Source organism: Somniosus microcephalus, chromosome 8 (assembly GCF_052327205.1).
Source record: "Somniosus microcephalus isolate GS21.2 chromosome 8, FLI_Smic_1.0, whole genome shotgun sequence".
Lineage (NCBI taxonomy): Eukaryota > Metazoa > Chordata > Chondrichthyes > Squaliformes > Somniosidae > Somniosus > Somniosus microcephalus.
This window is the reverse complement of record NC_140994.1, coordinates 44,773,109-44,787,238: the sequence shown is the minus strand read 5'-3', so window position 1 is coordinate 44,787,238 and position 14,130 is coordinate 44,773,109. Positions and strand designations below refer to the sequence as shown.

General features: G+C 45.5%; 1 protein-coding gene across 3 annotated transcripts in view; it reads left to right on the top strand.

Moving 5' to 3' along the window:
• The window catches only part of c8h10orf90 (chromosome 8 C10orf90 homolog), a 223,571-nt gene that overhangs the window by 4,666 nt on the left and 204,775 nt on the right, over positions 1 to 14,130 (top strand). For 2 of the 3 annotated variants that reach the window (XM_085994675.1, XM_085994673.1), the window contains exons 1-3: positions 32 to 348; positions 476 to 1,248; positions 13,862 to 13,955. In XM_085994675.1, coding sequence (XP_085850801.1) covers positions 643 to 1,248; positions 13,862 to 13,955 — 700 coding nt within the window. In that variant the 5' untranslated portion in view covers positions 32 to 348; positions 476 to 642. Of the gene's footprint in view, positions 1 to 31; positions 349 to 475; positions 1,249 to 13,861; positions 13,956 to 14,130 lie in introns of those variants that run through there. The other variant, XM_085994674.1, reaches the window with a different exon arrangement.

The following is a 14,130-nucleotide window of genomic DNA, read 5'->3' as shown; positions in this document are numbered from 1 at the left end:
CTCTGCCTTGAATTCTAACAGAGCTGTCTTTTGTCCGCTGTGAGGGGAGACTTTCTCAGTTATTTCACGCATGACTTGAGAATGTTCCAATGGCTACAAAGTATGACTGACAAACAAGTTTTTTAAGTGTAGTTGAAGCTGGAAAACAATTTATAGAGTTTATTGGGTCAACGTGTTTCAATACTTATAAAGACTGAGCAAAGCTGTAAAGCTTACAAAGTGTAATCAATCCTGAAGTGAGGAAGCAGATTGGGTTACAACGTTTCTTCGCATTATAAAATATTTATTTGCATCATCTCTTTTTTCATAGAGCAGAAAACAGAAACACAGACTACAATGGAAATGAAGGTATGTGTGCAACTCCTGTTTTGTCAGAAAATGACCTTTAGCAATATCCGTCTTTGTTGAATTTGATAACTTTAACAGGTTAGCATTTGTCGATAATGTAATAGCGTGGGTTTTTCACACTTCACAGGTTCTTCAGATGTTGCTGCTCTGTCACTGAGTGAGACATGTGAGCTGGGTCTCTAATTGGAAGAATTTTACTTCCTGATCAGATCATCAAAAAAGCAGAAAGTGAAATACTGTGCCGGACCTGTGATATCCAAAAACTACTGACGGTTGTCTGATGAATGTAGAACAATGGAGCTGCCTTTTCAACAAGTGCCGACAACTCACACAAATGAGGAATGTGAGGGCAACTACTGGGATTTTATGATGTCTCAGGTGAAGATTTTGCCATCCAGACCTTTTATGGGAAACAGTAGTTTGGAAAACATATTCCAGTTTCAAAAGACACAAAGAATCGTCACGGGGGAGTTTAAGAAAAGAGCAGCTCCGCCAGCTTCACGGACTGTATCAATGCCAGAACTGTCTAGTGAGCACATTATACACACACCAAGCCCGAACAACTGGAATGTAAATGGCTACAGAGAAGGACGAAATCAGTGTTATTCAGGTTCTACAAAGCGTACATCGAACCTGAACTACTCAGATACTCCTTTTACAACACATGCCCAGAGAATACAACATTCCCCAGCTTACAGAGCAGCTAATGTTGAAATTGCTTTTGGTGCAAGTATTGAGAAAGTACGAATAAAAGATTCCTGCATGCAAAAGAAAGAGTATATTACCCATGTCACATCTGATACTGTAAAATACCATCAATTACCCAAGCGAAGCATTGTTGCAATTTATATCATCGATGAAAACCATGGCAACAACAAAGCGGCAGTACATTCCACAGAGGTAAGGCAATAACTACAAAATACAGAAATTACGTCAAAGATATTAAAAAATAATCACAATACTCCCTACTAATCAGAGCATCATTTACAACCTCAAGACATTCTCATTTATTTTTACTGTCAGTGTTTTTGGTTAGAATAGATAGTTGTATATTTATATACATTGTTGGCATAGTACACCAAAGTCATGCTGCAATGTACATGAGATAGAAATGCAGAGTGATAGAGGCTGACAGGGCTAGATATTGCGTAGCGCCCCGTTTGGGGCGATAACTTTTGCGGGAGCGCAAAAGTATTGCTGGGCGCTACACAATTGAATCCAACGGGAACTTCCGGTTTAGCATTCCAGGAAGGAAGTGGAGTGCTCAATCAAGTGCTACCACTTCCTTGGAGCGCTAAACGGAACAAGAGGGGTGGTAGCGGCAGAGCGCTGCACAATGTCCCGTGTGTAGTGTATGTACCTTTAAGGGGAGAACTACTTTTTACAGCTCCTGTATACTGTAGTACCGGCAGTGACCACACCTGTATATAAACCCTGAGTAGGGATCTGTACAGTTAGTTTTAGAGTAACCCTCATCCAGTAAACACCTGTTGATTGTTCCCTGCAGTCTCTTGTCTCATTATTGAAGGAAATACAACATCAAGATACACGGATCTAACAGTGGCGACGAGACGATTCAAACCTACCTGCAACTCTGCATCACCTCCCAGGGATTCGCTCCTGGAGAACAGTGAAAGAAGAAGGCTGAGTCCAGAAGCACGGGCATCGACCATCCAGCGAAGATTTGAGCATCGCAGGGGAGGCTGTTGAGAGCTGGGCTTGGTTCTCCAGTCACGGTGGTCCAGCTAAATGGGCTGGCAACAGGTACGGCGCAGACCCTTCCCGGACAACGGCGGCTAGAGCCGACCGATGGCACAGAAAAGGCCGAGCAGCGTCGACGGGAGAAGAGAGAGGGTAGAGCACACAGGGCGCAGCCGGTGTTCAGGACCGAGCGGCGTCGATGGGAGAAGAGAGAGGGTAGAGCGCACAGAGCGCAGCCGGTGTTCAAGGGCCGAGCAGCGGCAAAGAGAGAGAGAGGCGTGCAGGAAAACGCGCAGAGCACAGCCAGTGTTCAAGGGCCGAGCCGCAGTGGAGAAGAAGGGAGAGCGCGGGAGACACCATTAAGAAGGGAGAGCGTGGGAGACGCCATTTTGAGCCGCAGCGGAGAAGAAGGGAGAGCGCGGGAGACACCATTTTGAGCCACAGCGGAGAAGAGGGGAGAGCGCGGGAGACGCCATTTTGAGCCAGTCTAACCACACCCAAAAATGCCGAAGAGTGGCAGTATCACAGCGTTCGACAATGAAGTCGAAGATTGGACGACATATGTCGAACGAATTGAAGTATACTGCAAGGCGAATGAAGTGCCAGATGACAAGAAAGCGCTGGTATTGTTGAATTCAATGGGTGCAAAAACGTATGGCTTACTGCGAAACCTAGTAACCCCAGAGAAACCAGCGGAAAAGAATTTTGAAAACATAGTGTCAATCCTACAGGACCACTTAAACCCCACACCGCTGCTGATAACAGAAAGATTTAAGTTTCACAAAAGGAACCAGCATAAAGATGAAAGTAATGCTGAGTATTTAACAGAACTGCGCAAGCTATCGAAACACTGCCAGTTTGGAACGGGACTAGCAGATACTTTAAGGGACAAGTTCGTGTGTGGGCTTCAAAGTGAAGGAACCCAGAAACGGCTTCTATCAGAAAAGGATCTTACGCTGGACAAGGCTTTCAGCATGGCAGTATCACACGAAGCAGCAGCACGGGGCACGGCAGAGATACAACGGAGACCGCAAGAATATGGCACAAATGAAATGTCATACGGAACAGTGAAGTGCTATCGCTGCGGCAGAACAACACACGACCATAAGGATTGCTGGTTCAAGGACCAAGTGTGCAGACAGTGTGGAAAAGTAGGACACATAGCAAGAGTCTGCAGGTCGGAAAAGAAAACCAGCAGCAAGAAATCTCCACAGGAGAAGTACAAGAAGGTACATAAGGTGACGGAGAGTAGTTCAGACGAACAGAAAAGGGATACAGACTCCGGAAGCAAGGAACTGGGTTGTCTGAAACTACATAATGTGATCAAAACGGAGGATCACCAAACTATCTGGGCACGCTCAAGATAGCCGGAGTCCAAGTGAAAATGGAATTGGACACAGGATCAGCCCTAACAGTCATAAACCGAAGGGACTACAAGCGGCTACTCTCACATATACCCTTGAGAGATACAGAGATCGTCTTGAAGATGTACACGGGGCAAAAAGTCTACCCCAAAGGAAAAATAAGGATGAACGTTATATATAACGGCAAGGAAACACCAAAAATGGACCTATATGTATTGCCAGAGGGAGGACCACCACTACTAGGACGTGAATGGATCCGGAAGATACAGCTAGATTGGCATTCCATACAAGCACTGACTGTAGATGCCAAAAAGGATGACGACGTCACACCTGGACGACTGTCAAAAATGCTAACTGACGCACAAGAAGTGTTCCAGGAGGAACTCGGAACACTAAAAGGCATAACAGCGATGATCAAAATAGAGGAAAATGCAAGCCCAAAGTTTTTTAAGGCCAGACTGGTGCCTTATGCGATCCGCCCAGCCGTCGAAGCAGAGCTGGAAGGTTTGGAAGGAGTACTGTCCAAAGTGGACTGGAGTGAGTGAGCTACACCCATCATTCCTGTAATGAAGAGGTCATTGAGTAATACGCCTGGGGAACCAAAGAAGGTTCGCATCTGTGGGGACTTTAAGGTGACAGTGAACCCAGTCCTTCACACGGTACAATACCGCTTCCACAGATTGAAGATATTTTCGCCTTGCTATCTGGAGGGAAACGCTTCACTAAGATTGATCTGGCCCAGGCGTACCTGCAAATGGAGGTAGAAGAAGCCTCAAAACAGTACCTTACGATCAACACTCAAAGGTCTCTACCAATACAACCGGCTGGTGTTCGGGGTAGCATCAGCTCCGGCTATTTGGCAAAGGGCAATGGAACAAGTCCTGCAAGGGATTCCAGGGACCCAGTGTTATTTGGACGACATCCTGGTCACGGACGAAAATGACAGTGATCACCTCGCCAACCTGGAGCAAGTGCTCACTAGATTGAAGGAATATGGGCTCCGAGCTAATCGCCACAAATGCGAGTTTTTCCAGAAGCAGATCTCGTATTGTGGCCACGTTATTGATAAAGAGGGGTTACGTAAGTCCCCTAAAAAGATTGAGGCAGTAGTCAAGGCTCCAGCACCGGAAAATGTGTCACAACTGAGGTTGTTCCTCAGGCTGGTGAACTACTACCATAAGTTCTTGCCGAATTTGTCTACCGTACTACACCCACTGAACACCCTACTGCAAACGGGGGTACCATGGAAGTGGAGTGACGAATGTAAACGAGCTTTCCAGAAGAGCAAAGCATTGATCACATCAAAAGAGGTGTTGGCTCATTTCAACCCAGCACTACCAATTCGGTTGGCATGTGATGCATCACCCTATGGCATTGGAGCGGTGCTGTCGCACAAATTCTCGGACAGCTCAGAGAGGCCAATAGCCTTTGCGTCACGATCACTAACCTCAGCCGAGCGTAACTATGCCCAGATTGACAGGGAGGCCCTCAGCCTAGTGTGGGGAGTGAAAAAGTTCAACCACTATCTGCACGGGCAGAAGTTCACCTTGCTGACTGACCACCAACCACTTGTCTCCATCTTTAATCCAAAGAAGGGCGTTCCGGTGATGACTGCGCAACGGCTACAAAGATGGTCCCTTTTTCTAGGGGCGAACCAATATGAAATCAAGTATAAGGGCACGAAATAGCATGGAAACGCTGATGGGCTATCACGCCTGCCACTGCCTACTGCGGAGGAAGCACCAGCAGTGGACCCTGTCGAAATATTTAATTCGACTATAATTGAACGCTTGCCTGTAACTAACGCTGATATAGAGAAGGAGACCCGAAATGACCCGACACTGTCTCGGGTATATGACTTGACGGTGAAGGGATGGCCAACACATGGCAACTCACTGTTGCCAGCATTCTCATCCAGAAGAGAACAGCTGTCAGTATGCCAGGGGACCTTGATGTGTGGATCCCGAGTGGTAAGTCCACCCAAGTTAAGGGAGAGAGTGCTCAATGAGCTTCACGAAGGCCATCTGGGAGGGGTGAAAATGAAAAGCCTTGCTGGGGCTTATGTGTGGTGGCCGGGGATCGATCAGCAAATCGAGGACCTGACAAAGAGCTGCTCAGGATGCCAGAAGGTCCAAAATGCACCACCACATGCCCCTCTACACCCATGGGAGTGGCCCTCATCTCCATGGCAACGGGTGCATATTGATTTTGCTGGTCCATTCATGGACTCAATGTTTTTAATAGCCGTGGATGCGCACTCGAAATAGCCTGAGGTGATCAAAATGTCCTCCACCACTACGGAGAAAACTATTGCAGTCCTACGGACCATATTTGCCAGGAACAGCTTGCCAGAGCAGATTTGCTCTGATAACGGACCACAGTTTGTGTCCGAGGAGTTTCGAAGATTTATGAAGAGGAATGGGGTAAAGCATTACACATCCGCCCCGTATCATCCAGCCACAAATGGATTGGCTGAGAGGTTCGTACAAACCTTTAAGAAAGCAGTAAGGGCCATGTGCGATGACGACATTCCACTGCAGCATAAGGTGGACAATTTTCTGTTAGCCTACAGAAATGCGACACACGCAGTCACCAACCAGACCCCGGCCATGATGTTCTTTAACCGAAGGTTGAGATCTCGTATGGATTTGCTCAGACCAAATGTACAAAGAGATGTTGAGAATAAGCAATTCCAGCACATCAATGAGAAGCCGACAAGGAGCTTCAATGTAGGGCAACCAGTCTTGGCCCGCGACTACCGAACAGAGAAATGGCAACCAGGAACGATATGCACACGGCAGGGGCCACTAATTTACACAGTGGATGTTGGGGAGAACATTGTGAGACGCCATGTTGACCCGATCCTAGAGTCACAGGAACGAGTCAACCCCATGTCTCGCCCATACGTACCTGGTGATGAACCCGACATACCGGTAGCATCTACCCCAAAAACAGTAGCATCGGAAGCTGATGAACCAACCGACGACAGGGGGCCAGAATCGCCTCCGCACCAAGAGCAAGACACTCAGGAAAGGCGCTATCCAGAAAGGATCAGGAAGCCTCCCCAAAGACTGAATTTATAAATAGACTATTTTCAGTTAATGTTGCATGTTAAAAGTGTTAATTGTAATTAGTTGATATTTAATTGTTAAATGAATGTTATGGTACTGTTTATCTAAAAGGGGAGGAATTGTAGTGTATGTACCTTTAAGGGGAGAACTACTTTTTACAGCTCCTGTATACTGTAGTACCGGCAGTGACCACACCTGTATATAAACCCTGAGTAGGGATCTGTACAGTTAGTTTTAGAGTAACCCTCATCCAGTAAGCACCTGTTGATTGTTCCCTGCAGTCTCTTGTCTCATTATTGAAGGAAATACAACATCAAGATACACGGATCTAACAGCGTGCAGCGCTGCCGGATTCACAGGCTCCTTCCCTCCATTAAAGGGAAGGGCCAGTGCTGAGGTTATTTTAAGGTAAGGCTAGGAATGGTTGGCGACGGCACCTGCAATCCGCGAGGAGCAGCCCCAAGCACTCTAAGAGACTGCAGGGCTGATCAATCACGGGATGGAAAAAATTCAGGAAACAGCACACTGGGGTGATAATAAAATTTTGGCCTACCTGACCACCACTGCCTTTAATTACCGCTCCCCAAGCTCCTGGCCGAGGTCACAACGCCTCCTGCAGCTGTCATTGCTGACGCCCGGTGAAGCTGCAGGGGGCAGAAGCGAATTTAAGATCCGGGGCGACAACAGGGCGCTGCGCACCAGATGACATCACGATCTCCGGGGCGCAGGAGATCGAGGTGGTAAGTTTTAGCGCCAGCGCTAATCTGCCATGCAAGTTCGCGGGCGTTGGTAATTCCGCCACGCCTGGTCGGTACGCCATTAGTGCCCTGTTATCGCCCCCCAAGGTGCTAACGGGAGGTGCAAAGGAGGCCAATTTCTAGCCCTAATCTCATCTGGAGGCAAATGGATGATCCCGGAGTTGGTGCTGGTGAGCTTTTTAGGTGTACTGCTGTGACTGTATTACAGTGAAGTTGATGACCACTGGATGTTTTTGGTCACATTGCAATAGTTTTGTAACCTTCCATGTGCAGGTGAGTTAGTGCGTGTTCTTTTTGCGAGGGACTGGGGATATACAGGAATGATTTAGATATGCTGACCAGCTGTTGACAGTCGTGCAGAGGTTGGACTATATTTGAAGAATTTTCCTGGTTCAGCTTCAGTCTCAGCAAGTGTATTTGTTTTTAGATTGAGCTATTTTCCAAAGCACTTCGGCATACACTGACCAGGTTGGTGATGTGTCTGTCTGCTAGCATCACTAGAGCAATTTTTCTAATCACTATGTATAATATTGTAAATGCGTTCATTCAAATGTCTCTAGCAAAATCGTAAACACATTCTTTCAGTTATCCATAGCAACATTTTGCTGAAAAGACCTACCTGAGAGCATTAATGGGAATTGAACTTGATGGGCTGAAAGTCTGTGGAGGGGTGCATCGCAATGTCAGTGCTGAGATCCGTCTGCCTGGGACCTCCATTGTTGACCCCCCGCAAAGCTTGTGGGGTCAGACGGTGGCCTGGTTTAATGCTGCTGGTAAGCACCCGCACCACGAGGGGCATATCTATGGCACCTACTTGCCCTACAAGCTGCAAATTACAGTGGAGGCTGCTGGTTCTGGGAGGGTGTTACCTCCCTTGAAACAAGTCTGAAGTACCTCTAACAGCACCATTTATGAGGAGGGTTCACATTTATACGTATGAAAAATAGGTATCCCCCTCATCCTCGGAGGCATCGAGGCCGCGATCCTGGGCTGGATCCTCATTTGGCGGTATGGTACACCTGGTCTTATCAGCTGCACCTCCGCTGACACAATGTCAGGTCCATTCTAGGACCGGGAACATGGGACTTCCTGACTTAGAGAGTCTCCGCTGCAAGTTCTGACCCCATTTACACTGATGGCCTTGTTTGTGGTGGGCGGAAGCTCTACTCTCAACACACCAGCATGGAAACTCGCATGTGAGGCCAGGACCTGGCATATTGGGTCCTTGCCTTATTTCCAGCACATTCCTGGAAAAGGTATGGGGGAGAGTGCCAGAAGGGCTGCGGATTTTCAGCATCATATTGACATCAAGGACCTGACATCGTTGACTTCTGTGCAAATTATTGGCAGTTAGCTGGAGAGCGAGTCAGAAACATAGAAAAAAAATAGAAAAATAGGAGCAGGAGTAGGCCATTCAGCCCTTCGAGCCTGCTCTGCCATTTATTATGATCATGGCTGATCCTCTATCTCAATACCATATTCCCGCTCTCTCCCCATATCCCTTGATGCCTTTTGTGTCTAGAAATCTATCTATCTCCTTCTTAAATATAGTTAGTGACTTGGCCTCCACAGCCTTCTGTGGTAGAGAATTCCACAGGTTCACCCCCCTCTGAGTGAAGAAATTTCTCCTCATCTCAGTCCTAAATGTCCTACCCCGTATCCTGAGACTGTGACCCCTTGTTCTAGACCCCCCAGCCAGGGGAAACATCCTCCCTGTCTAGCCCTGTCAGAATTTTATACGTTTCGATGAGATCCCCTCTCATTCTTCTAAACTCTAGTGAATGTAGGCCTAGTCGACCCAATCTCTCCACATACGACAGTCCTGCCATCCCTGGAATCAGTCTGGTGAACCTTCGCTGCACTCCCTCTATGGCAAGTGTATTCTTTCTTAGGTAAGGAGACCAAAACTGCACACAGTGCTCCAGGTGTGGTCTCACCAAGGCCCTGTATAACTGTAGTAAGACATCCTTGCTCCTGTACTCAAATCCTCTTGCAATGAAGGCCAACATACCATTTGCCTTCCTAACTGCTTACTGCATCTGCATGTTTGCTTTCAGTGCCTGGTGTACAACGACACCCAGGTCCCTTTGTACATCAACATTTCCCAATCTATCAACATTTAAATAATACTCTACCTTTCTGTTTTTCCTACCGAAGTGGATAACTTCACATTTACCCACGTTATACTGCATCTGCCATGTATTTGCCCACTCAATACAATACAATACAAATCGCTTTATTGGCATGATAAGGTACATCTTATGTTGCCAAAGCATCAAAATACATTTATGGTTGAACACATAAACGCGGTTCCATTCATACAGTGTATAAACAGGTATATCCCTGAGTTTATAAATATATTTTCGCCTTGTTTATATATACTCTTGTCTTAGTTTACTGGTTGTCCCTCTGTTCATGGCAAGCTGTAACATAGTGTGCCGCCAGTGTTACACAGCTTCTCTCCTCCCCCAGTAGGAATGGGAGTTTTTGGTTGTCAGTCAGATTTCTGAATTCAGGGCATATTTGTGAGAATTTTTGATAGAAATTCTCTCTGATGCCCTGATATTTTCCACAGGCTGTGAGGAAGTGCATCTCTGTCTCAACTACTCCCTGACTGCAGTGAGAGCATATCCTGTCTTCTCTTGGCAGCCTGGTCTGCCTGTGTCTGCCTTTTTCGATCGCTAGGCTATGTTCGCTAAGTCTGTACCTTGTCAAGGTTCTTCTCAGTTTGTTATCCTTTACCATGGTCAGGTAATCAGCTATGTTGTATTGTCTGTTTAGGGCCAAGTAGCAATTGAGTTTGCTTTGGGTTTTTGTTGTTTCTGCCCAATATGACAGATATTTTTCCTTTTGCTTAGCGACGATTGTGTTGGGTCGAATTCTTTGTGTTACCCTGTCACTGTCCTGGGGCTGGTTATTGTTAGTATTGTTATTAGTTACTTTATTGAGTCCCAGGACTAGTTGACTGAGGGTATTCTTCTTTATGGTCAGCTCTTGGCATTTCAGGGCGTCGTAGTGATAGCATTGGGGGTTGCTCATTTGTAGGTGATTCCAAAATTTGGTGGCTCTTTTTTGGATAGTGATTATTAATGGGTATTGGCCTAGTTCCGCCCTGCATGCGTTGTTTACTGTTTTCCTTTGAGTCCTCACTCAACTTGTCTAAATCGCCTTGAAGCCTCTTTGCATCCTCCTCACAACTCACAATCCCACCTAGTTTCGTGTCGTCAGCAAACTTGGAAATATTACATTTGGTTCCCTCATCCAAATCATTGATATATATTGTGAATAGCTGGGGCCCAAGCACTGATCCCTGCGGTACCCCACTAGTCACCGCCTGCCACCCCGAAAAAGATCCATTCCTACTCTCTGTTTCCTGTCTGTTAACCAATTTTCAATCCATGCCAGTATATTACCCCCAATCCCATGTGCTTTAATTTTGCACACTAACCTCTTATGTGGGACTTTATCAAAGGCCTTCTGAAAATCCAAATACACCACATCCACTCATTCTCCCTTATCTATTCTACCAGTTACATCCTCAAAAAACTCCAGCAGATTTGCCAAACACGATTTCCCTTTCATAAATCCATGTTGACTTTGTCTAATCCCATTGATATTTTCTAAGTGTCCTGTTATCACATCCTTTATAATAGACTCTAGCATTTTCCCTACTACTGATGTTAGGCTAACCGGTCTGTAGTTCCCTGTTTTCTCTCTCCCTCCTTTTTTAAATAGTGGGGTTACATTTGCCACCCTCCAATCTGCAGGAACTGTTCCATAATCTATAGAATTTTGGAAGACGACAACCAATGCATCCACTATTTCCATGGCTACCTCTTTTAGCACTCTGGGATGCAGATTATCAGGCCCTGGGGATTTATCGGCTTTCAGTCCCATTAATTTCTCCAGCACTATTTTTTTACTAATACTAATTTCCTTTAATTCCACCTTCTCACTAGACCCTTGGTTCCCTAGCATTTCTGGGAAGTTATTTGTGTCCTCTTCTGTGAAGACAGAACCAAAGTATTTGTTTAATTGCTCCGCCATTTCCTTGTTGCCTAATAAGTTGTCGAAAGAGATTTTTCTGGCCATGATACCCAATATTGTGGGTTTCCAAATAATCTGCATTTTCCAACTGAAGGAATCAACATGCCCTTCAGGCTGGAGGTCTTTTAACTTTTTGTTGCTGACAGTGGGTATTTTAGATTAAAACTACTTCCTACCCCTCAAACATTGTTCCCTTTAATAAACTTTTAGTAGAGGAATCTTATTAAATTGGACCATGGCTTTCACTGATCCCTTTGTCAGCTTACTCGGTACACAACCATAATCATTAATATCCCTTAGCTAATCAACACACGCTCTATACTTTCTAGAACATCTCAAAAGGACAGATTCATCACAATTATAATTGTGGATATGCTTAAAAATCACTTACCATTATAGTGAAGTATTGTTTGTGTCCATTTAAACTAAATGCCTAATCTCAGAAATAGAATGCAGCTATCCTAATGTTCCAAGGACTCAGCTAATGCCTGAAACAAAAAACAGAAAATGCTGCAACACACTCCAGGTCTGTCAGCTTCCCTGAAGGAAAGGTTATTGTGTTGGGAGTTAATCCTGTTCAGCGCAAATCTTGTTTTGAAAATTAGATTTAATACTGCAAATTAAAATATCCATGAAATGACCCCTCAGCTTAGTTAAATGTGTTTCTGAAATTCAAGCTCAGTGCAGCTTTCAAAATAACATCCTCTACACCTTTGTTGAAAATGTGATTATAATTTATGTAGATTACCTTTCTTGGTGTCTCAGTCGGCAATCCTCTGAAACAGGCACATTTCCAACACTTGTGGATAACCCGCATTAAAAAAAGAAGGAAGAACTTGTATTTCTATAGCACATCCTCAGGATATCTCGGATAACTTCACAACCAATGAATTACTTTTGAAGAGCTGTCACTGTTGTTATGTAGGCAAATGCATCAGATAATTTAGTGCATAATCCCACAAACAGCAAGTAAGATAAATGATCAGCTATTCAGTTTTGATGGTGCTGGTTGAGGGAAAAATGTTGGCCAGAAAATAATTGGAATTCCCTGCTCTTCCTTGAATGATTCCATGGGATTTTTTCTGAACAGGCAGACAAAGCCTCGGTTTAACGTCTGATCTAAAACACTCCACATCTGATAATGCAGCACTCCCTCAGTACTGCAGGAAGTGTCAACCTAGGTTATGGGCTGGATTTTGTCAATGGGTGCACGCTGGGGGCGGGACTGTTGGGTGTCGGGTTTTAGTCCCGCCCCCACGACGTCCGGCCAACCCACGTTATTTTCCCTTGATTGACCTTGTTAAGCCCACCCTGCGGACTTAGCCGGCCAATTAAGGGAAAGCCGGTGACAGAGGACGTCAAGAGAAGCTGTCAAACACCGATAATCTCTGTTCTAAGGTGAGCTTTTGTACTGAAGACTCACCAAACCTCTTTCCTCAGCAGAAATCAGATGGCTGCTGCATCTGAGAATGCAGCAGCCATTTTGTCATCTCTACCATTGAGATGAGGTACTTCCGGATCCCCAAGGGTTGAAGCCTGCAGGAAAAAGCAAAGGTAAGTAAAATTTTTCTAAAACTTTACATCACCTCTCATACTTACCTCTCCACACTTGCACCCATCACTCACCTCCATAGCACAGTTTTCGATCCCTCTCACCCCCGCAGACCCACTGCTCGCCTCGCTAGCCCTGGTGAGGGTCGCAGTCGTTGGGAAGCCTGCACTTGCAGGGATAAAATGGGCATAAGCCAGTTAAATGGCTGTAATCCCCTTCCCGCCTCGAGGAGAAGGGTCCCTGCGCGACTCAGGGACCTGCCTCCCGGGAAGATGGCATGGAGGCAGGTTGGGAGCGGGTTCGGTACCCGCTCCCAGTTTCTGCCACTTTCTGGCAGTCCCACCTTCATGCCCGCCTCCCCAGGGCTGGCAAAATCCCCCCCCCCTCTGTGTTTAACCTGTTGAGTGGGGCTTGAACCCACAATTTTCTGATTTGGGACAAGAAAGTGACCACTGACTAAAGTCATTATTAAAATAAGGCTGACCCTGGAAATTATGGTGGGATTAGTGCTCGTGACATTGGGTGGATAGATGTCCCGCCCCACCGCACCACCCATGCCCATCAGGGCTCACGCCCCCACAAAGCATCCAGGCTCATGTTTCTAATCTAGGTTGGGTTCTCGGGCCCTGTTGAGAATTGGAGGTGAGGTGATTTCCAGACGCCCAAAACCAAAAATTGTCAAGCAGGTTAACTGTGGAATTATCGTACAGCTTGTAGCCACCGGTTACATGGTTGTCTGTGAACAGATAGCCTCTACAAATGTTAGGAATGGTTGACAGGAGATGACTGTGTCCTAAAGAGAGGAAGAAAATATTAACATAGGGAGATATTTATAATGCTGCATGGTTTTATTTTACTAGAGAGAGTTTCTGTGAAATACATGTATTTTCTGTTTTATTTTAATGTGATGTCTAATAACTGTAGCTAAAGCCTTAGTTAATATATTTAAAGTGGAATCAAAGTGCTGTATGGATGTGCAAAGATACTGCATTGATATGATGCTAATTTTGTTTTTAACAGAATGAGAAAATAAATGTTCCTTTTTCATCAGTCCCAATCCAAAGCTTCAAAAACAATAGATTGAGCACCAAGGAGGAAGACCAAGTTGTTCAAGGTAATGGAACAATTTGACCAAACCTTTGATATATTAAAAAAAGCTGTGCTTATAGAACCTGAAAGCCTTTGTCAACAGGCTTCCAATGTCAGTAGATTTTGCAGTTAGGTTGGAACAGCAAGAGACAATTGCTGAAGCAGATTCTGATACACACTTATTTGGACTATCTGCATTC